We start from the raw sequence: 23,781 nt of genomic DNA, 5'->3' as shown, positions 1-23,781 counted from the left end.
AAAAAAAAAAAAAAAGAAAAAAGAGCTTTAAAGGAAAACCATAATCAATAGGCATCATGAGGTAGGTTCAGGACAAAAACAATATATTCAAAATCATAAAAAGGTACATGTTTAAATGTAAACATTTTATTTATGTTTTAATCAATGTTTCAAACTTTTTCTAAGATTTTTCTTTACTTTTTCCTATTCAAACATCTTAAGACTCCCAGATAGGGCTAGAAATATTTTTCGTGCTAGAATTCAAGGCAGATTCCTTAGTAGAAAATAATTCATTGCTTCATTTCCAAAAAAAAAAAGGGAAGAAGAGAAGAGAAATGTTAGGGAATCACATAAGCATTTAGGAGAAGAGGGTGGAGGCCCACACAACACTAATGGAACAGTCACTGGAGTTGATATTTGAAGCTGGTCCACCACTTTCCCAGGCCCTACATAGGGTAAGAACTTGAACATCAAACATTCTGTGTTGCTCAGTCTTTATTTCTTATCCCTTTTGTGGTTCATGCTAGTATGAAAAAAGAAAGAAAGAAAATAACAAGTAAAGAAATAATAATTTTAATATCTGTTAATAAATTTTCTTAATTATGTTATTTTGGGGATTTATATGCTTCCCATAAAAGGCCAGACAGCAAAGACTGCAGTAGTAAGAGGAGATCATGGAGCAATTAGTTTCTAATCTAGGCTTGTTTTATCATCTTGAAAGTCTGGCAGAGTTCGCCCTGACACTTCAGGCCAGGCAAGGTCATCCATTTTCCGACAGATATAAAAATAATCCCAGCTGTTAAAGACATCTGGTGAGCAAACTAGTAGAACTGTTTAAACTACTCACTGTGTTACAACTGAACAATTAGAAGAGATCTCTAGGCTCTAACACTGTACAGCTATTGAGGATATCATCTGAAAACATTTCTTTCCTTGGCCGATAGGAAAGCCCTGTGCAACTGCTTCCTCTTCTCCGGGGTCCTCAACAGCTCATGCAAAAGCTCTATGGATTACAAAAGTCATAAGGTTACTAAGAAAATAACCTTATGACTGCCCACAAAAGCAGATTATTTTGGAAGACAACATATCATGTGTTTTATTTTTCATATAAACAATTTTGTATTCATTCTTAACAAACTTGTAAAAGCACATTAAAAGGTAGTGTTACAGAGCAAAATTGCTGTTTGATTATGATCTTTAGATTACAGAGAGGATTGATTCTGCTAGTTGCATTTCTATTCTGACTACAGTTACTGTTCCAAAAAGGAATTACTTTTATGCTACTTTGCATTTTCATTATTGTACTTGTGTCCTAGGATCACATTAATTTGGTATTGATTCTATATCTATGCTCAGAAGACTAAATCATCAGACTTTAGATATGCTGTTACATATTGTCCCTTGGGTCATTTGAAAGATTTTGATGGGTAGTTGAATTATTCCGTAAAGGTTATTGATAAAGTAAGTGGTTAAAAATAAAACAGTTAGCCGGGCGCGGTGGCTCACGCCTGTAATCCCAGTACTTTGGGAGGCTGAGACGGGCGGATCACGAGGTCAGGAGATCGAGACCATCCTGGCTAACACGGTGAAACCCCGTCTCTACTAAAAATACAAAAAAAAAATTAGCCGGGCGTGGTGGTGGGCGCCTGTAGTCCCAGCTACTCAGGAGGCTGAGGCAGGAGAATGGTGTGAACCCAGGAGGCGGAGGTTGCAGTGAGCCAAGATTGCACCACTGCACTCCAGCCAGGGAGACAGAGCGAGACTCCGTCTCAAAAAAAGAAAAAAAATCAAACAGTTACCTATTAAAACAACTAAAAATTGAAATAACACAAAATATATATTTCTCCTTCACATTTTCCAACAGAATGCAGAAGGCATTAATTATCATTAAACATTCATATTCTCAAGAAATTAATTAAAAATAGAGAAGGAAATCTCCATAGAGGTCAGGCCCATCAGTATCACTTTAAAAGTCAGAAATGGGTGCACAACTATATACATTTCGGAATTTTACTTATTTTGAAAGATTTATTTTGGAAGCACTTAATTTTTTAAAAACAGGACAAAGGGCTCTAGGGGAGAAGCATAACTCATCAGGGAGAGAAGATGCTAGATATCACAGTTACAAAAGGCACCATTCCATATATATATATATACACACACACATATACACATACACACACATATATATATGTATATATATTCCATTTTTAAATGCTGAATGTAGGAATGAATGAAATACATTTCTTTATGTGGATGTACTTAGCCATTTCTGTGATTCTGGTGTTTTAAATGCAACTGGACTAGACCCAACTAAAGGGTAAACTCAAGGTAAAATACTATTGATATCAGCATTTTTCTTTTCAGACGTATACTTCTGTCTTACATTTAAATTACTTAAAGTTTTATTAGAACTGGTCAGGCTACAAAGGGCATAAACATTTGAGAATAACATGGAGCTAACACCAGGCTGTGACTCAGAAGGCATGGATTCTAGTCTTTGTTCACGTACTTAATTCATTTTGTTTTTATTTTCACAGCTTTTTGACCTATTTTAAAATTTTGTCTTCTAATTCTAGGGGTGAGAGAAAGCCAAAAATAGATCTTTTCAGGACCTGTGTTGCTGCTATTCCTCGACTGCTTCCTGATGGGATGTCAAAACTTGAACTTATTGACTTGCTGGCTAGGTAGGTGAGAACATTGTTTGACCAAAATTAATTTCAATCCTTTGTCATGACTCCTGAAAAAAAAATAGAATGGTAGTTTACAATGGACAAACATTTACCAAATGAGGTACTGTGTATGGGCAGGAAAAAACACATTTTTAAAAATTATTTTTCCCATGTTCAAGAGGTTTAAAATCCAACTTAGAAGCAAATACATAAGCATGTAAGGTCGTTAACAACCCAAACCTGTGTTGTGCAGATTAATGGCACAAAAAATGTATGATACATGATTCATGGTAAGAGATTACTGTGGACTGGGGAAGGCAACAAATAACTCTTGAGAGAAGGTGGAACTTGAACTTCCCTTGAAGGGAAGGTAGAGTTCAAAAAGGTAAAGGCAGAGACATCAGCAAAGGCACAGAGGTAGAACCAGGAAATGAAATGGGTATGGCCAAAAAAGAGTTCATTCGGAGTCTGATACCCAGTCTGAGGCCCACAGACCCCCAGGGGGACAAGAATGCAGGTGGTCGATATCCTAAACTAGTTTTAGTATAGTGTGCTTCAGAAAACTGCCCAAAATCATATTTATCGCCCTCCCAATGCACAATCCAATGAGAACCTAAAATTTATTTTCTTTGAGTGAAATTAGCTTATTATAGTTTAGTAAGCTTAGTTATCTCACATTGATCTGGAGCTCCACTTGACAGTTATGCATGTCTTTAATTTAAAAATCAAAAGTGACATAACCTAAGTGCAATTTGGAAAGCAAAATTATTAGACACATGGGATGCATGGAATGAGGAAGAACAAAAGTCATCATTGGTTTGGGGGGAAAAAAGAGAAAATAGTTTACAAACCCATTGATGAAAGGAAATGGAAATAAGACTGAAGAGGTAGATTTTCAGCTAATCTTAAGTACTTGTTGAGGCATTTGGACTGATGAAGTTTTAAGCTGGGGAACAAGATGACAAAAAATGTCAATTTAGGCTCTATAATCTGATTATGGTAGAATAAAAGAAAAGCCTGGAGAAGGATAACAAATAGTCATGCTGACTGAATGAATGATGCATTACGCATAGCGTAGTTTACTCACTTTCTCTGACCTGAGAGCACCTTTCCCATCAATACTCAAATAAATAACCCAAGCTCCCACCTTACCTGGCTGCACATAATCTGGTGGCCTCCTAAGGCTCTGAGTGTCCCTATGGAGCCCCACGTCTCTTGGTTATTGTGGTCATGGTCCTCTCTTACGTGGGCAGCCAGCTTGGCCCCTCTGTTGATTACCTCTTGCTATCTAGTACTAACTTTTAGAACCTACTGCCCTTTCCCATTCTTTAATTTGCATTTGGACACAGCCACTCCCTTCCTCCTTCCTGACACCACTAGCACAAGAACAGTGCTGGATGTGAAGGCTTCCTGAAGGTCTGTTACCTTCAAAACCATGATTTCAAGCCGTTGTGCTCTCTGACCACAGCCTTCCACCTTCTGGCTGCCAATGTCACCCACGACTGTAGCCTCTTTCTGCTGTCATCAGCAGCCTTCCAGCCGTGGATCCTTCTTCTTTCCAGTCCACGCTTAGGGTGTACCTTTTGAGACCTAGCAACCAGAATATGAGCGAAGAGCACATTCCCTGGAAGCAGGAAAGCAGAGGGAAACAGGAAAAAATAAGCCTGGATCAAAAAGGGCTTTCCAGTTCAGGGCAAGGGGAAGACCTGTGGAGGAACAAAGAGTGGGTTTCCAAAGAATAATGAACATGATGATTTAGGGGCTGGGGGAAGCTGAGGGAAAGAGAGACTAAGACTGGAAGGATCATCCATGCTAATATTGAGTCACCCGGGATGAGGGCAGAGACTGAGAATAGAGAAAAGCTGTGACACAAGGGCTAGAGCTACCAAAAACATAAAGGAGAGCCTGTCCGTTTGCTGTGGACAGCACTGGAGAGGGCGGCATGACCAGGAGACGTGTATTTCCCCAGAGCACAGGTGGCTGAGCGAAAAGCCCCTCTCCATGGCCTCATGACCATCTGGAGAAAGAGGGCCACCATCAACAGACATGGAGGAAGCAGGACAAGAGAATCGGAAGAAAACAATCCTCTAAAAGCCTGAACTTCATTTCTCTACATTCCTTTGCCATTTTACTACCTGCATGATCCGGGCAAATTATTTAACCCTCAAGCCTATCCTTTTCCCTTGGTAAAATTTTGGTGAAATTGGAATGAGACTGCCTACCTCTTAGGACTGTCGAGAGGGCTAGATGACAAGACGTGTGGTTAGAGAGAGGAGGCGTCTGCAGGGAAAAAGTTTTCAGTTAAATTGAAGTAGAAGGAAAGTTCACTTTATTCAATAGAAGTCTAATTGGTGATTTTATACACCGAGGCCTTTGAAGTACCAAGTGTTTTGAACAGCATGAAGTGTTCTCTTTCTGGTAAAGTCTCTAATGCTATTTTGCCATAAGTCTGAGTGGGAGGCTCCTACCTCTGGAATCACCTTGACAACCCAATCCAGTGAAGCCCAAACCCCCAGACCCTGGTGCCAGGCGTGTTGGGAGAGAATTCTGTCAGATGTGGTTGGAATGCTAGTGCTATTTATAGTGCATCCTGTTTATTATTAGTTACATTCTTACCAAGCCCAAAGCAATGGGTGCTGTTTTTTGTTTTGTTTTGTTTTGTTTTTCTTTCTTTCTTTTTTTTTTTTTTTCTGAGGGAACAGAACAAATAAATATTCCTGAGAGTTTAAGTCTTAGGGAGAAATCAAGAAAATGACTGGCTTATATGGGAAATCCATGAAGGGACCTTTTTAATAAGCTTCAAAAGAAGCCAGAGGCTGTTCTCCTCGGGGGGAAGGATAACTAGAATAAGCGACCTGCACATAGAGAGTCCTATTAACCTGTGAGAAAATGAGCCTCTTCAGATCTCCTCGAGAGGGTCAGAGGACAAAAGTGAAGTAATTCAATAGCAATAAATGTGGGTTTCGAGTGCCACACAAGAAGTCTTCAGTCACTTTATACCCTCACAGTCCAGTTGCCTTCAGATTCAATTGACCTGAGATAATATACGGTCTAGTCAGAGAGGGGTAAGACCTGTTATTTCTGACACTTCACAGTCACATCCGTGGTACTTTTTTTTACTTAAAAATTTGTTTTATTTTTTTCATAATTGGTAAAATAAGGGCAGTATTCATGCAGGTTGTCCATCCCTCCCAGCTCAGTTCCCTGTAAGGAGTTTCAACTTTATGTCCCACACAACTGCCCTCAGGCCCTTGCTGCCCTTTGAGTAATGGCTGAATATCACAGACACTCACACCTCAGACATGCATTAGTATGTTGCACATGACAACAGTGTATACAACGAAGCTGGAAAACTGCCTTCTTCAAGCTACTAGATTTCTTACTTTACATGTATTGCTCAGGCAGCTCGTAATAGCCAAGAGTGAGAACCTTTCCATGTGGCTCCATGGAAGCTTCACAGGCCCTCCTGACATCGTGGTAAGACCCATGAGGGTGCTTCCTTCCCATCCGCTGCAGAGCCTGACCTGCGCAACTGTCAGGATCCCTGAGGATTCTCCAGACAGAAAGGGGAGCTGTCGCCCCTTGGCAGCCGCCATCTTTTTCTCTCGCTCTCCTCTCCTAGATGTTTCGTGCTCTGTCATTTGACCACAAGAGGGAGCTTTCGCTAGCAGTCCATAAGTCTGAGTGGGAGGCTCCTACCTCTGGAATCACCTTGACAACCCAATCCAGTGAAGCCCAAACCCCCAGACCCTGGTGCCAGGCGTGGGGTTGTCACTTCCTGTCCTTGTCACTTCCTGCAGTACCTTGCATGCACCAAGGACTTGCTGTTCAGTATTCACCCTCCTCTTTCAAAGCTCTCAGCAAATGTTAGTTTATCATTTTCAGATATCTTCACATTCAAAGAACATACATCGTGCTATACAATGCCTTTCATATACATTATGTTAGATAAGCTGGGCACATGTGCATTCTTATTTTTAGATAAGGACATTGAATTTCAGAAGGGTAAATCTGATTTCCCAAATTTATAGAACTTTCCAAATGTCATTGGTTTTATGCAAAATAATAAACACATTTTGTGTGGTGTTTCCTTATTATTTGTAGAAACTTCTGAGATAATGCATACACAGATTCCACAGTCTTCTGGGGTATCTAAAAATTATTAAATATTTATTCTGCTTTCCCTTTTCCACATATGCCTGTGTTGTGGAAAGTGGTTAGTTGTTTGGAGTAGCTGAAAGAGAACTCGTCTCAATTGTATGTATTGCCTCAATAATTCTCTTAGTCATATTTCTGTATTTTAGTTGAGATGTAGTTCGAACCACTGTAAATAAATGGGGGTTCATTCTTTAATAGCCTCCAAGAAGAAATTTCCACCCCTTCTGATGAACTACCCTGGTGGTGAATAGCCCACCTCTCTCAAGCTCCTTCTTTTGGAAATCCTTGTCTGCTGGGCTTCACTTTCAGTGTTTCTTCCTCCATTGCCCTTGGTGACATTGTGGGGCACTTCTTCCTAATAAACTTTTGCTTATCTTGCCTAGTTCAAAGGAGGATATTTCTCCTAATTTGTCTTTTCTTCTGGATATGGTTTGTGAATTTGAAATCACCCCTTTTCTTTCTTGCATCTCTGTAAAAAGCATTATTAAAAGCTACTGAGGTGATTCCATCAGAATCCGAGCTCACCTTATGCAAGTGTTTTCCATTAAAAGTCATATTTCTGATGTGACCAACCAAGAAGGCAGCTTTGTTCTGTTTTTTCCCCATTTTATGACATGTCCTGACTTGTTCAGTAGCACCCTTGTCTGAGCAGCACGTGCCCTTGTGATCACACCACTGACTGGTTCTCCATCACCGCAGACAGGGCCCAGGACCACTGGCAGTGGCACAGGTGGCCTGTGCAGAATACAGCTGTGCATTCGCTTTCTGACATGAGCAGTGAGAATCACACCAGGCCTGCTTGGTGCTCCTGATCCCAGCTGCCTGGGAGGAGCAGCTGCAATTGGTATTGGCAAGACTGGTTTCTTTTATTGTAGGCTTCTGAGAACCAAATCAGCTTCTCAGAAATTTAGCCTGAGCTCCCCAAGCTAGCCAGATATCTTCACGAGTTGCTTTCTCTTAAAGTCTCTCTGTTCTCTCTTAATTGCTGCCACCAAACTCTCTCAAAGGACAGTTTTTAAAATTATAACTGCACCTGTTTAGTTTGCAGTTGAGACCTGTTCTTTCTTTCCTGGTCTAGTTTCTCTATCAAGATGGCCGAGTTGGGGGAACGGCTGTCTCTCACCCTCATCCTTGCTAGAGAAGGAGATCTAATAGGATTTATAAATCCGCAGGCCAGCTCCACGCTGCTTTCCTGGGTAGTCAGAATGTCTGGACGTCTTTCTCATTTAACTCCAAGCCTTCTTTTCCCTTTTAGATAGCTGTTGTTGTTTTTGTTTTTTTGGGTTTTTTTTCCTGCTTTATAATGTAAAATCCCATGTGTTTCACAAGATCTTGATTATCTGGTCAAAATCTAATAAAAGTAAAAATGAGGAAGAACTGAGTGGAAAAGATGGCAACTGTATCTCACAGGCAGCTCTCTGCTTATACGCTTCAAGGGACAGACACAGGGAGGGAGCCTTGTCCTTTTCACAGCTTCTTCCCCTTACCCCTCACCTGCTACCCACAGACTTGTCTTGATAGGTGATTTCCTCTCAGTCTCAGTTCTGTGGCAGTCTGGGCCTTTTTCTTCTACAAACATTCCACTTTTATAACCAGCTGAGCCTTCTATCCCAGAAGCCCTTTCCCCTCCCTGGTCTTCATCCTCCAGGAATATTTTTGAGCCTTTCACTGGTAGATTAGGTAAATACTGTCATTTTAAGAGACATGACCACCAGGAATAGCAAGGACCTTGCTGCCTTGGAGCTCCAAGAGTCCTGAAAATGACCCTGCATTGTGGGTTTGAAGTTAAAACAGATTCTAGATTGCAGATTGTGTGTGAGAGCAAAGTTAGATGAAGAGTAGAATCAATCTCATTTGGAAAGCTGGAAGTGTTGGCCCTTACTTAAAGGCTTCGTGGAAATAGACCGTGACATGGCTTTCGTCCTTGGTTCTTGCCTGGTTTCGTGATTATATTGGTTTGCTAGGGCTGCCATAACAAAGTGTCAAAAAATGAGTGGCCTAAACACCACAAATTTATTCTCTCACAGTTCTGGAGGCTAGAGGTCCAAGATCAAGGTGTCAGCAGGGTTGTGTCCTGCTCAAGACTATGAGAGGGAATCTGCTCCAAGCCTCTCACCTGGCTTCTGGTAGTTTGCTGGCACTCTTTGGCATCCCTTGTTTGTAGAAGCATCACCCTGATGTCTGCCTTTATCTTTATATGGCATTATCCACCTGTGTTTGTCTGTCTACAAAAGTGCGCTTCTTATAAGGACACCAGTCATATTGGATTAGGGGCCCACAATCTCTTCTTCACTTAGCTAGTTACATCTGCAATGACCTCATTTCCAAATAAGGTCACATTCTAAGGTACTGGGAGTTAGGACTTCAACATGTGAATTTTGTGGGAGACACAAAATTGTGACCACTGTCATTACTATCAGTTAACATTTATGTAGTGTCTACGATTCCTGGTTACTAAACTATTACCTGTCCTAAAAATGGTGGCTTGTTATCTGTGGAAGCTTATTTTCTAAGACCTTCAGGACCATAGACAGGTCTAAATATAGTAAATTAGAATAATAAACGTAAGATGGGGAAATGACTTCAAGTGCTTTTCATAAACTAGTGTTTTCAAACTATGGACTGCAGAGATGACTCAGCTGCTTGGCCAGTGAAGGAGTGTATTCTCCCCAAACGGGTGGGCTTCCAGCCATTTACCCCCAGCTTTAATCAGAGTGACTCAGGTTTTATGTATCTATATATTGAAGTTTGCATTAGAATTCTCCAGAGAGAAACAGAAGCAATAGATGCAGGAAAGCCAGTGCTGCCATTCTCGTCTGAAGGCCGGCAGGCTGGAGATTCAGAAGAGCCAAGTTTCCAGTTTGAATCCAAACACAGTCTGCTGTAGAACCAGGAAGAACCAATGTTGCAGATGAAGTCTAAAGGTGGTAGAATTCTCTTTTGCTCAGGGGAGTCCAATCTTTTGTTCTAGTCAGGCCTGCAGCTGGTCAAATGAGGCCCACCCACATGAGGGGGGGAAACTGCTTTCCTCAGAGTCCACTGATTCAAATGTTAATCTCATCCAAAAACATCTAGAATAATGTCAGCCAAATATCTGGGCACCGAGGTCCAGCCAAGTTGACACATAAAATTCACCACCACAGAGCTCTACGTAAACTTCTGTTGGAAAAAAAGATAGATCTGCTGCTGAATGAAATATAAAGAAAGTTTGAAAACTCCTGTTTCAGACAATTCTAGATTGGAAGCCCAGGTTAAAGGCTTCTCATTCTTTTTTCAGCAACTACTTAAGAACTGTAGATTTAATTGTATGAGACGTCCCTGAAAAATTAGCTTAGCTCTTCCTTCTCAGGGTCTGTTTAGAACTTTGCATGCTTTTGAGACAGAAAATACATTCCCTGACTCAGCGTAAATCTGTGAACTAAAGAACTCTTTACCTAGTTTATATTGTCAGACTGGACCAACTGGTGTACTTTAAGCTTTAGAAAGTAAGACAAGAGTTTGCTTATCTTATCAAGCTTTTGAAATACTATCTATTTGAGAGTGATAACTGGGGTGACTTGTGCCAGGTTTGTTTTGTGGGAAGTATTTTGGATTAAAGATTAGAAGTCCTAGATTGAATTCCTGGCTCTTCCCTTTGTTAATTTTGAGCAAATTCATTAACCACTCTGGGCTGCAACGTTGTCTTCTATTTGTTGGGGATAATATCTGCCCTGGGTATGGAGCCTCCATCGACTCAGCCACGTTCTTGTCTGACACTGAACACCTGCAGGCTACTGAGTTCTGGAAACTCTATCTTTTAAATGTCTTTGGCCTCCATCTGCCCTTGCCCTACCACACTTCTCTGCTTTGGTCAGGCCGTCACCACTTGTTGCTTAAGTCACTGCAGTGACCTCTTAGGTGGCCTGTGCCTTGTTTCTTCTGCAAGGCATTCTCCCTTGCCTGCGTGACTCTCTTTTCTCAAGAGTGAATCTAATCATGTTTATTTCCCTATAACTTTCAGGATACAATTCATTTTCTTCTAATATAACATTACTGAGTGCCTACTCTGTGATCTGTGCAGTGCTAAACATTGCACATGGATAATTCAGTGACCCTCACAACAGGTTTATGGAATGCAGTTACGGTTAGTACCCCCATTTCGCCAATCTGAGGCTTAGAGATTAAGTGACTAGCCTGAAGTCACGTAGCTAATAAGTGACAGAGGCAAGACACTGATCCAGGCATTCTGATTCCAGAGCACACACTCTGAACCCCTTCCCTGCTGTGTTGTCTCCCTAGGTGGCCCAAAGACCCTTCAGTGAGCTGCATGCATCTGCTTCCTCTACAGCACTGTCTCACACCTCGCTCTTGCAGGCACCTAACCCCATAGACACAGCCACACCAAACTCAATATCCTAAGTGCTGTACACAGGGCATATAATGACTGAATCTTACGAAGGTGTCTCTTAAAAGCCTTTGCTTATTAAATAAATGAAAGAATATGTAAAGCAATAGGTTAGCAATAATCCATCCTACCAATGTCAAGATTTAATATTATTGTGTTGTTCTAGATTAAACCACAGATACACTAGAATTCTGTTAACTCACTCAAAATTTCTCAGCCTTGGCACTATCGACATTTTGGGCCAGAAAATTGTTTGTCACAGGGAACTGTCCTGTGCATTATAGGGTGTTCAGCAACATCCCTGGCTTCTCCCCACTGGAGGGATGCCTGTACCACATCCCAAGGTGTGCAGCCAGACATTGCCAAATATCCCAAGGAGCAAAACTAATTTAGGACCGCTGGCCTTACGCCGATTGCTCATTTATACTGAGCTTCTGGATGAGTCCTTTAGCTTCTCCAGTACTCAGGTTCCTCATCCTTAAAAATAGGATTCGATACTTATTTATTCTGTAGCCAGTGATGTATTAAAAAGTGTTCATATACAGTACAGCTAAATGCAGTGTGATGTCTTGGATTGCATTCTGAAACAGAAAAAGGACATCATTGGAAAACTGGTGAAATCTAAGTAAAGTTAATAGCTTCTTCCCAATATTAAGTTCTTAATTTTGCTAAATGTACCATGGTTATATAAGATGTTAACATTACGGGAGGCCAGAAGAACACTATATCAGAAAACCCTGTATTATCTTTGCAACGCTTCAGTAATTCTAAAATTAGAAGTTTGTTTTGTTTTGTTTTGTTTTTTTGAGATGGAGTTTCACTCTGTTGCCCAGGCTGGAGTGCAGTGGCACGACCTTGGCTCACCACAAACTCTGCCTCCCGGTTTCAAGCGATTCTCCTGCCTAGCCTCCCAAGTACCTGGGACTACAGGCATGTGCCACCACGCCTAGCTAATTTTTGTATTTTTAGTAGAGATGGGGTTTCACCATGTTGGCCAAGCTGGCCTCGAACTCCTGAATTCAGGCAATTGTCCCACCTCAGCCTCCCAAAATGCTGGGATTGCAGGTGTGAGCCACCATGCCTGGCCAAATTAGAAGTTTTTAAAAAGTATTTATGTAAGTCATTTACTAAGCAAAAAATAAGGGAAACCCATTTTCAGACTCAAGTAGAAGAGATATATATTAATAGATGTTCCTTCTTAGCTCTAGAAGACCAGTTAATAAAGTAAATGATTTTATTGTCTTTTTTTTCATTTCACAGGCTCTCTATTCATATGGATGATGAATTGCGACATATTGCACAAAATTCTCTTCAGGGTTTACTTGTTGACTTCTCAGATTGGAGAGAAGATGTACTATTTGGCTTTACCAACTTCCTGCTCCGGGAAGTAAATGATATGCATCACACACTCCTTGATTCGTCCCTGAAGTTGCTGCTGCAGCTGCTCACCCAGTGGAAACTAGTCATACAGACACAAGGAAAAGTCTATGAACAAGCCAACAAAATCAGAAATTCGGAGGTGATTTTCACACTTTACCCATGAATTTATATTCTTTTTAGTTGTTGGTGTTGTGGGGTGGGACAGTCTCACTCTATTGCCCAGGCTGGAGTGCAGTGGCATGATCTCGGCTCACTGCGACGTCTGCCTCCCGGTTCAAGTGATTCTCATGCCTCAGCCTCCCAAATAGCTGGGATTACAGGTGCATGCCATCACACCCAGCTAATTTTTGTATTTTTAGCAGAGATTGGGGTTTTGCCATCTTGGCCAGGCTGGTCTCGAACTCCCAACCTCAAGTGATCCTCCCACCTCGGCCTCCCAGAGTGGTGGGATTACAGGTGTGAGCCACCATGCCCGGCTGAATTTATATTCTTTTAGGCACTATATATGTGAATGAGAGGCAGTCTAGAACCTTTAGAATTCTTACTTCCAGCCACCTAGGAACTTCCTGTCTGGTGGTGGGCCTTAGTTCTTCCACGGGCATAAATTGTGACCAAGAAACTCAGAGCATGATATTCCACATCAGGTTAGACTTGTTAACATTCACAAGGTCATTTAGGGAATAGAAATTGTTTTTTTCAGATAAGTATGATTGCAAATCTATTTGTAAGAGCAAATGACTACAGTCCAGGGACTTAGAGCTGTATGTGGATGGGAGTGTGGGTGTGGATGTGGATGTGGATGTGGGTGTGGATGTAGATGCAGATGTGGGTGTGGGTGTGGGTGTGGGTGTAGATGTAGATAGGATGTGGATGTGGATATACATATAGATGTGATATGGATGTGGATAGGGATGTGGATGTGGGTGTGGATGTGGGTGTGGATGTGGATGTAGGTGTGGATGTGGATGTGGGTGTGGATGTGGATGTAGATGTGGATGTAGATGCAGATGTAGATGTGGATGTGGGTGTAGGTGTGGGTTTGGGTGTGGATGTGGATGTAAATGGATGTGATATGGATGTGGATGTGGATGTGGGAATGGATGTGGGTGTGGATGTAGGTGTGGATGTGGATGTGGGTGTGGATGTGGATGTAGGTGTGGTTGTGGATGTGGGTGTGGATGTGGATGTAGATGTGCATGTAGATGCAGATGTAGATGTGGATGTGTAGGTGTGGGTGTGGATGTAGGTGTGGGTGTGGGTGTAAATGGATGTGATATGGATGTGGATAGGGATGTGGAGATGGGTGTGCAGTAGGTGTGGGTGTGGATGTGGGTGTGGATGTGGGTGTGGATGTGGATGTGGGTGTGGATGTGGTCATGGATGTGGATGTAGGTGTGGATGTGGATGTAGGTGTGGATATAGGTGTGGATGTGGGTGTAGGTGTGGGTGTGGGTGTAGATAGGATGTGGATGTGGATGTAAATGGATGTGACATGGATGTGGATAGGGATGTGGATGTGGGTGTGGATGTAGATGTGGATGTGGATGTGGGTGTGGATGTGGGGGATGTGGATGTAGGTGTGGATGTAGATGCAGATGTAGATGTGGATGTGGATGTAGGTGTGGATGTGGATGTAAATGGATGTGATATGGATGTGGATAGGGATGTGGATGTGGGTGTGGATGTAGATGTGGATGTGGATGTGGATGTGGATGTGGGTGTGGACATGGATGTGGATGTAGGTGTGGAGGTGGATGTGGTTGTGGATGTGGATGTAGGTGTGGATGTGGATGTGGATGTAAATGGATGTGATATGGATGTGGATAGAGATGTGGATGTGGGTGTGGGTGTGGGTGTGGATGTGGACATGGATGTGGATGTAGGTGTGGAGGTGGATGTGGGTGTGGGTGTGGGTGTGGATGTAGCTGTGGATATAGATGTGGATGTGGATACTGATGTGGACATGGATGTGGATGTAGGTGTGGGTGTGGATGTAGATATGGATATGGATGTAAATGTGGATGTGATAGGGATGTGGATATGGATAGGGATGTGGATATGGATGTGGGTGTGGGTGTGGATGTAGATAGGATGTGGATGTAAATGGATGTGATATGGATGTGGCTAGGAATGTGGTTGTGGATGTAGAAGTGGATATAGATGTGGATGTGGATATTGATGTGGACATGGATGTGGATGTGGGTGTGGGTGTGGATGTAGATATGGATATGGATGTAAATGTGGATGTGATAAGGATGTGGATAGGATTGTGGATATAGATGTGGATATTGATGTGGATGTAGGTGTAGGTGTGGATGTACATATGGATATACATATTGATATGGATATGGCGGTGGATATAGGTATATAAAAGTCAACTGTCCACTAGTTGTTTTTAGCCAGCAACATCTGGGTTGCTTTGTTCAATATCCACGGAGAAGACAGCGCAGTCTTGTTGTTTCTTTATCCTTTCATATCTCAGTCCTAAATGGTTAAAGTAGTGGTAACATTTTGCAGAGTGCATTGAGGAGGAGTGTTGTCAGAGGAGAACCAGGGCGGTGGGAACTTGGCATTGGCAATGAGCAGATGGAGAAAGGGGTCTGGCTGGAGAAGAGTGGAACTGAGAGTCTAAAGACTGTGGAGGCTCACGGCAGTATAGTAGCATCTGGGGAACAGCTGGGATTTCTGAGAGGCTAACCCCAGAGATGACATTCAGCTCCTTCTCCCTTCCCTGTGTTGTAGACACGCCAACACATGATAGGTAGGAAACCAAGGATTATATGTGCTTGTAACGGGAAAACAATAATGAAGGTGGAAACTTCCCTGTTGACTGGCTTGCTTTTACTTTAGATTCACTTGGTTGGGGATTGGGAACTTTCAGAATCCATCACACACCTGTGCAAAACCTAGAGTAGAATCTAACATACAAACAAGTAGGCAAGGAGAAATAGAAAGTAAATGTTTGAAAATTCAATTTAATAGTGTCCAAAAGTCTGTGGGGAATTTAAATAACAACTTTGGCCACTTTGATTGTATATACAGTGTAATACCAAGTGGTAAAGATGAAAGGAGTTGTGTTTTTATTAACATTAATAGCCTTTGAAGAGTTATTTTCCATCAGAAGTAACAGATGGTTGATTGTATTCCACTAACAATTGATCTGAAAGACAGAAGGGGATCTGGGATATTTCATGAATAATAATAATAATACATTCATAGACATGTCTGGTTCTAAACCATTGTCATTTATTTTAACATTTACAAGGTCAAATGTGCAAAAGATATATAAAACATGAGTTTATTCTTCTTCCATTGTTATTTTGCTGAATACAGAATGTTGTTCTTATTGCATAACAGCTCATTGCAAATGGCTCCAGTCACAGAATTCAGTCGGAACGAGGTCCCCACTGCAGTGTACTCCACGCTGTAGAAGGTTTTGCTCTGGTTTTACTCTGCAGTTTCCAGGTGGCCACACGCAAACTATCCGTTTTAATACTCAAGGAAATTCGAGCGTTATTTGTTGCCCTGGGACAGCCTGAGGTATGGATTTGTCTTCTGAATTTTTCCATGTCTTACTTTCAACTGTTCTGAAATTTAGATTAAAAAGTACAAATGATGCATTACTATTTCATGTACTTTTATGTTACATGTGGTGTCACATTTTTCATTCATTGTTAGGTTTTAAACGATTGTAATAGCATTCTTGATCTACTAGATGTAAGTCATGTTTTCTAAAAGAAATAGAAAAGACCAATCCCAGTTCTCCAGGAACATTACTTTGGTAGGAAGTGAAGAATTTTAAGATTAATTTAGGCTGTGGATCATTTCCTCCATAGTGTTCAGCACACATCTAATTAAGAAGATATTATTACTTTATATTAGAGAATAAAGTTGAAAAAATAATATATCTCATTTGAAATGATCAAGGTGCCAGTTTGGCAAATTGAAAGATGTTTAATCTTGATGATGGTAGAAAATGGCCTCACAAAAAACATGTCCTCTTGAAATGGGAGAAGGAAGCCAATTATTAAGCATGATCAATGCCTGCTAACACCCCACATTTGGCCAAATGCTGTACACCTTGTTCACAGAAAACACTTCTTGCTCTCTTGCAAGTAGCATGGGTGGCCAAACCAAGTGCATAATTTGATGAAAGAAGGACCAGCTTTTCATGTCATGTACTTCTTTAGAAAATTATCACTTTCTATTTTCTTCTTTTAAAAATAACTAATTTGGTTTTATAATACTTGACGTAGTCACTGTCTTTATAAAATATTTTCAACTTCACAGTCTTTTCTGTTCACATTTCTTTAGATAGCTTTCTGATATATTTCAGGGCCACATCTCTGGCATCTGGTAAATGAATCTCTAAGACATGCTGTATTTTAGCAACCTTCATCAAGTTTGTAATTATGAAAGTAATGATAATAATAATTACCATGTATGTGTCAGGTGCTGTGGTAAGTGCTTTATATGTAATATCTCATTTAACCCTCATAATAACCTAAGGATTGATTTGGTTATTATCCCATTGTACAGATACTGAGACTGAGGCTGAGAAAGGTTAAATGCCTTCCCCAAAATCAACAGTAGTATAGCTGGAGTGTAACGGAGCCAAATCAACAAAATCAACAGCTGGAGTGTAACGGAGCCAAAATTCAACAACAGATATATACACATGGCCCTATTGCCCCGTTTCTTAAGTGTTAATCCAGTAGACTGCATCAAGGATGTTCCTCATATGTTGTTTTCTTTGACCTGCCATAATGTTTTTTAAATTGTTGTCATTCACACACAAATAGAGACATTCTAAGGCTTTTCTATAAGGTTTTTGAGTAAATAATTTTATATTTTCAAATTTCTCCATAATAAAGGGTGGTAAATGAATATATAATATATAAATAAATGAATATTCATTTATATATTCATTACATATATTATGTTCATGATATATAAATGAATGGATGAATTTATTTATGATATATAAATGAATGTATTATTCATGTAGCATTTTCACTTAGATACTCTCTCATGCCCTTTCCAATTTGCATCTTATATCAAATTGTTATAAACTATGTAGATACTACAAAGAGTGTGTTGTCAGTCTGGTTTCTTTGGGACTAAAATTCAGTCACAGTAAACAATTTATCAGTTATTTTAACAGACCAATGGCTTAAAATAAGTAGCATTTTAGTTGGTGGTCTAACAAAGCATGTTCTTGCAGGATTTCTACTTCTCGAAATTAATAACATGAACACCATAGTGAATAACGTATGGTGCTGGTAGATTCTCATGTACATGTATGAGTCTGAAATTCAGGTATATGTGTTTTCAGTACAAAGTGAAATTGGAATTCTAATTATCTTCCATTAAACTTGAAAGATGAAGCTCAGAACCACAGGAGTTTTACTCACTGCCTTCCACCCTATAGGCACTCACTTTTCTGTGAGAAAATCCTTATCGCTGTCTCGCAAGCTGTCCTGCTTCGTGCATCAGACGAAGGTGGTGGGGTGGGTGGGGAGGATTCATTTTCCCATAGAGAGTAATCTCCTCCCCTTTGTACAGGATGACGACAGGCCGATGATTGATGTCATGGATCAGCTAAGTTCTTCCATTCTAGAAAGTTTTATTCATGTAGCAGTTTCGGATTCAGTAAGTACACATTTGATTCCAATTAATGGCTCTTAAAAGCTCTGGACCTATCTAAAGTAGAGAATCAATGAAAAATTATGTGGAATAATTTGGGTGTTTATGTCAGATTAGTAAACTGACCCAAAGGTACTTACAAAGATAAGACTAGTTTTTCAGATGTTAGTTTAAGAGACATTCAGATAAATTTCACACAAAATCTGGGTCTTAGGAATATAGATAATATTTGTAAACTACAATTTTAAGAAGAATTGCTCAGGATTCTTAGGGAAAATTACTTTGCCTTTTTCATTGTACTTATCACTTAATATTAGACTTAACAGTTAATATTGTACTTAATATGTAACTTCTATTTATGTGGTACTTTATAGTTTACAAAGTGCTTTCACATTTATTATTTGATTTGGTTCTCACAGTTACTGAAACTCAAAAATGTTAAGGGAGGAGTCCACAGTCACCCAAAAGGAGAGTTATAGAGCCCAGGGTCAAGTCTGGGCTCTCGAACTCTCCTTCCCAGGTTTGGACTCTGAACCTAGGAGAGGTTTATCTGCTACACAAATACATTCTTCGTTTTTAAAAGCACATTGGCAACTTTCAGTTTCCTCAACAAGTGTAGAAGGGAAATTTAAACTGATTTTAGTTATCTGACTTTAAAAATAAAAGTATAATAACAGGATCTGCATTAATTTGGGCTAAATAGCTGAAGGGAGGCAGGGCAGAGCTGAGACTGCTTGCAGAATCCATGTTACTGATGTTGCTGATGCCTGATGTGCAGATACTTGTCAGATAATTATAAATGTATACAAAACCTGAAGACATTTCAGAGCTCTCCATGGCCTTTTCTAACTTGATTGAACACAGATTCCTATTTTTAGTGTCCCTGTTCTTGCTTATGGTCATAATAATAATACACTAAAACTATAAGCCAGGTACTACAGACCTTAACAGTCATAGTGAAATAGTCCTACCTCTTTTAGAATTTCAAATTGTTTTGACATGGAACGGAATATTAAGCTTTGTTTAATGTACGTATCCTATTTGCCTACAGATAACACTTTATATTTTGTTCATGTACTTTTGTTCTGTGTGTACCAAAATCAAAATCTTAAGCTGGGTAACTAGCTCAGCAGTACTGAACTTAGGAAGATGTACAGAAACGGGGAGAGAGTAATGGGAGAAGCGATGCCTGCTTTGTGCCAGGTGTTTTTACAGCTGTTATTTCATGTAATTCACTGAAAGATTTGGTGAGATCAGCATTATAATTCCCAAGTCATAAATTCATAAACAGAGATTCTGGGATGTTCAGTAATTTTCCCAGGTCACAGGCTTTGGGCAGAGCCTATGTTGCCATCTCATCTCTCAGGCTCTGCAGCTCCATTTCTGCCCCTTACAGCCTATTGACCATTGAGGCCACTATTAAAACACTCTAACCCATGGGAACTCATAAACCCAACAGATAAACTTATCATTTTATATGCCTAACAAACATAAAAGCAGTGTCCTCTCTTGGCACAATAGCTGGATTATTTGAAAATTGATGTCCCCTGAACTTTGGTATCTAGACTTAAAAGAGAACAAAATGGAATATAAGAACTTATTAATATAGATATTTACCTTTCAAGAGGTTTTTATTTTGACTTGCTATCACAGGGCGAGAATATGTAGGTATCTTGGCCGGGTGTGGTGGTTCACGCCTATAATGCCAGCACTTTGGGAGGCCAAAGCAGGCAGATCACTTGAGGTCAGGAATTCGAGACCAGCCTGGCCAACATGGTGAAACCCTGTCTCTCCTAAACAATAATACAAAAATTAGCCAGGCATGGTGGTGTGTGCCTGTAATCCCAGCTACTTGGGAGGCTGAGGTACAAGAATCGCTTGAACCTGGGAGGCGGAAGTGGCAGTGAGCCAAGATCACACCACTGCACTCCAATCTGTGTGACAGAGCAAGACTCTGTCTTCATACATACATACATCCATCATACATAAAATAAGAATATGTAGGTATCTTATCTCAAAAACTGTCAGTAGAATGCCCTTCATAAAAGAGATTGTGCTTAGCCCTCTCTCTAAATCAAAGGGAAGATATTTTAGTGTAAGGAAAGATAGAGAAGATCATAGCTTTAAGAATGTATTAATTACAATGAAAGAAACAGATTTGTGAATCTCAGAGATGAATAACTTTTCAGAATTTTAAAATAGTGAATCCATGGTTCAGTTTAAATTTACTGTCACATGTTCATTCAACAAATAATTAGTGAACAGCATCTGTGTACTGATACGCAGTGCTCTGTGATGATAAACCTGTCAAAATATGATCCAAGTTCTTAAATGTTGCACTTAAGCTGCTTATCATCTAGCATAGGAAGACTGATGACCACACACCAAGGTCAAATGTGGTAGGTGCAGGATTGGTATTTCAGATTCAAAGACAGCCCAGTGCACTCAGGAGAAGCACTGTGCAAGAATGAGTATTCAGGCTGAGCCCTGTTGAGGAGAGATAACTTCAGTTCGGGTTTAACTCACAACCTACCTCTTATACCTACAGGCAACATTACCACTCACCCACAATGTGGATCTGCAGTGGTTGGTGGAATGGAACGCAGTCCTGGTCAATAGCCATTATGATGTGAAAAGCCCTTCCCATGTCTGGATATTCGCACAGTCTGTGAAAGACCCATGGGTCCTCTGCCTCTTCAGCTTCCTCCGGCAGGAGAACTTACCCAAGCACTGCCCCACAGCCCTCAGCTATGCCTGGCCTTATGCCTTCACTCGACTCCAGTCGGTGATGCCTCTGGTGGACCCAAAGTAAGGGATCCTTGTGTTTTCCTCTGCCCTGTTGTTTTTCCATTTGCCCTCTTAAATTTTCGTTTTGTACAAGAGATTGGGATGTTATCATCCCAATGTCTGAACTTCCTACTAGAGAATTCTTAACATTGAGTAAAAACATTAAAAAAATTTTGTCTAAAGCTAGTGGTTTTTTCCCTCAATAATCAGTATGATTGTCTAAGTCTATAATTTCAGACTTTTAATGGTAAAAGATACTTTAAAGTTCTTGTTTGACTTCTCATCCAATGCAGATACTCTTTGAATAACATTCTCAATCGACAGTTGTTCAACTCTATTTGAGTACTTCCTATGATCTTTATTTAATAAGTGATATTTAAAATCCAGAACTTAGTTTCACTCTTGTTTTTGACTCCACATTTCTAGTAGCCCAATTAATGCCAAGAAAACCAGCACTGCCGGCAGCGGAGACAACTATGTCACTTTGTGGAGAAATTACCTAATTCTTTGTTTTGGAGTTGCAAAACCCAGTATTATGAGCCCAGGACACTTAAGAGCTTCCACTCCAGAAATAATGGCGACCACACCTGATGGTACAGTGAGCTACGATAACAAGGTGACATGACATGCTTCAGAAGAATTATTCTGTAAGGTTTTTTTTTAGCTTGTTTGTCTAGAGTTCACAGTGCAAGTTGCACTGTGCCTGCCATCTGGAGTATTGTGGGATCAGATTTTCATCTACACATTTCTAAATTCCATTGAGTGTTTATATGAATAATTTATTACTCCTCCCTGACAAGTAGGGAACCAAAGATAAAGAAAAGTTGAGAAACTTGCTTAAGACCGTAGAGTGACTTGTATTTATTCGTGCCCTGAGGTTTGTTTGTGTCCTACACCACACTACATTTCTGTCACTCCTCACCGAGTATTCACCTTTAAATCATGCCTTGATTAAATAAATTATCTTGTTAAAGATAGCTTTATAGACTTAAATGGTTTTAAAAAGAAGAAAACCATTATAAAAATTTTTTTTAGAATTTGTGTTCCAGGTGAGAATTGCATTCATTTTGCTGTATTAAATTTGTGGGGTTGTGTGTGTGTGTGTATGTGTGTGTGTGTGTGTGTTTCCTGAAATGATGGCAGTGCCTTGGGATGTGGTTCAGTACTTTGAAACTGTTATAATGGAACCATCCTTTGATTAAAGGAACCATCCGTTACCATGTTACCTCTTTTTCACTTGTATTCAACTTGTTTCAGGCCATAGGCACTCCATCGGTGGGAGTTCTGTTAAAGCAGTTGGTGCCTTTGATGAGACTAGAGAGCATTGAGATCACAGAGTCCTTAGTTTTAGGATTTGGAAGAACAAATTCCCTTGTTTTCAGGTACAGTAGTCTTAATGAGTTGTTCTAAATTCATACATGCTGCTGCTATTGTCGTTCCTTTATTAACTCAAATTTGAGTCTGTGTGTTGGCGGGTACCTGGGGAGTTTATAGGCTTTGTGTGACTCCCACTACATCGTCTTGGTTGATGTGCATGTAACAAGCATTCCTTGCAACGGCCTCACCTGTCACTTTTAGTCATTGCAACTTTGATTTTACCTCTCAAATTTTATTTCACTGGCAAGCTTTGTTTTACACAACTATAAATGAAGATAATTCAGTATCAATCCCAGTTAGCCAGACTTTTCAGAGGCTATCACGTCAAAATAACAGTCTGCTCATCAGACATTTACCCAACGGACTCTCAAAGGTTAGGCATTGATAAAACCCTTTCTAATGTGTTCAGTTCCATTAGTTGATCTCTCCTTCCTTCTTTCCTTCCTTCCTTCCTTCCTTCCTTCCTTCCTTCTTTCTTTCTCTCTTTCTCTTTCCTTCCTTCCTTCTTTCCTTCCTTCCTTCCTTCTTTCCTTCCTTCCTTCCTTCCTTCCTCCCTTCCTTTCTTTCTTTCTTTTCTTTCTCTCTTTCTTTCTTTTTTTGTTTGTTTGTTTGTTTATTTGAGACAGAGTCTCGCTCTGTTGCCAGGCTGGAGTGCAGTGGCACAATCTCAGCTCACTGCAACCTCTGCCTTCTGGATTCAAGCGATTCTCCTGCCTCAGTCTTCCGAATAGCTGGGATTACAGACCTGCACCACCATGTCCAGCTAATGTTCGTATTTATAGTAGAGATGGGGTTTCACCATGTTGGTCAGGCTGTTCTCAAACTTCTGACCTCAAGTGATCCACTCACCTCAGCCTCCAAAAGTGCTGGGATTACAGGTGTGAGCTACCACGCCCAACCTGGTTGATCTTTCTGTAGGGCACTTTCTTTGCCTTGATATAACCATATACCTGCTTTCTGGATTCCTTATTTATTCACATTTGCAATCAAATAAACATTCCATCTGAAGCACTATCAAAGCCTTTGAAGGAGACATTATAAAATGTTAGTTTGGGTTGCCTCTGATGACTTTAGCTAAGCAACAAAACCCTATATGGACAAATAAAATCTCAAACAAAATTTTCCATGTAGATAGAAATGAGAAACCTCCAAGCATTTGTGAGAAACCCTACTTGAAAAATAAAGATTAATAAGATGTTTTAGAGGCTACTGAAAAAGATCTAAGTTATTTATGGTTAGAGTCAGATTTTTTTTTTTAAATTTTTTTTTTTTGAGACAGAGTCTCACTCTGTTGCCCAAGCTAGAGTGCAGTGGCATGATCTCGGCTCACTGCAACCTCTGCCTCCCAGGTTCAAGCAATTCTCCTGCCTCAGCCTCCTGAGTAGCTGGGATTACAGG

General features: G+C 40.4%; 1 protein-coding gene across 2 annotated transcripts in view; it reads left to right on the top strand.

Moving 5' to 3' along the window:
- Positions 1-23,781, top strand: part of FRY (furry homolog (Drosophila)) — a 272,464-nt gene that overhangs the window by 129,915 nt on the left and 118,768 nt on the right. For both annotated transcript variants that reach the window (XM_011946910.1, XM_011946909.1), the window contains exons 17-23: positions 2,559-2,666; positions 12,454-12,712; positions 15,931-16,113; positions 18,139-18,225; positions 20,768-21,027; positions 21,433-21,622; positions 22,264-22,388. In XM_011946910.1, the coding sequence (XP_011802300.1) occupies positions 2,559-2,666; positions 12,454-12,712; positions 15,931-16,113; positions 18,139-18,225; positions 20,768-21,027; positions 21,433-21,622; positions 22,264-22,388 (1,212 nt within the window). The remainder of the gene's footprint in view (positions 1-2,558; positions 2,667-12,453; positions 12,713-15,930; positions 16,114-18,138; positions 18,226-20,767; positions 21,028-21,432; positions 21,623-22,263; positions 22,389-23,781) is intronic.

The sequence above is a fragment of the Colobus angolensis genome, unplaced genomic scaffold, assembly GCF_000951035.1.
Source record: "Colobus angolensis palliatus isolate OR3802 unplaced genomic scaffold, Cang.pa_1.0 Scaffold255, whole genome shotgun sequence".
NCBI classification, from domain to species: Eukaryota; Metazoa; Chordata; class Mammalia; order Primates; family Cercopithecidae; genus Colobus; species Colobus angolensis.
This window is presented reverse-complemented; position numbering and strand designations above follow the sequence as displayed.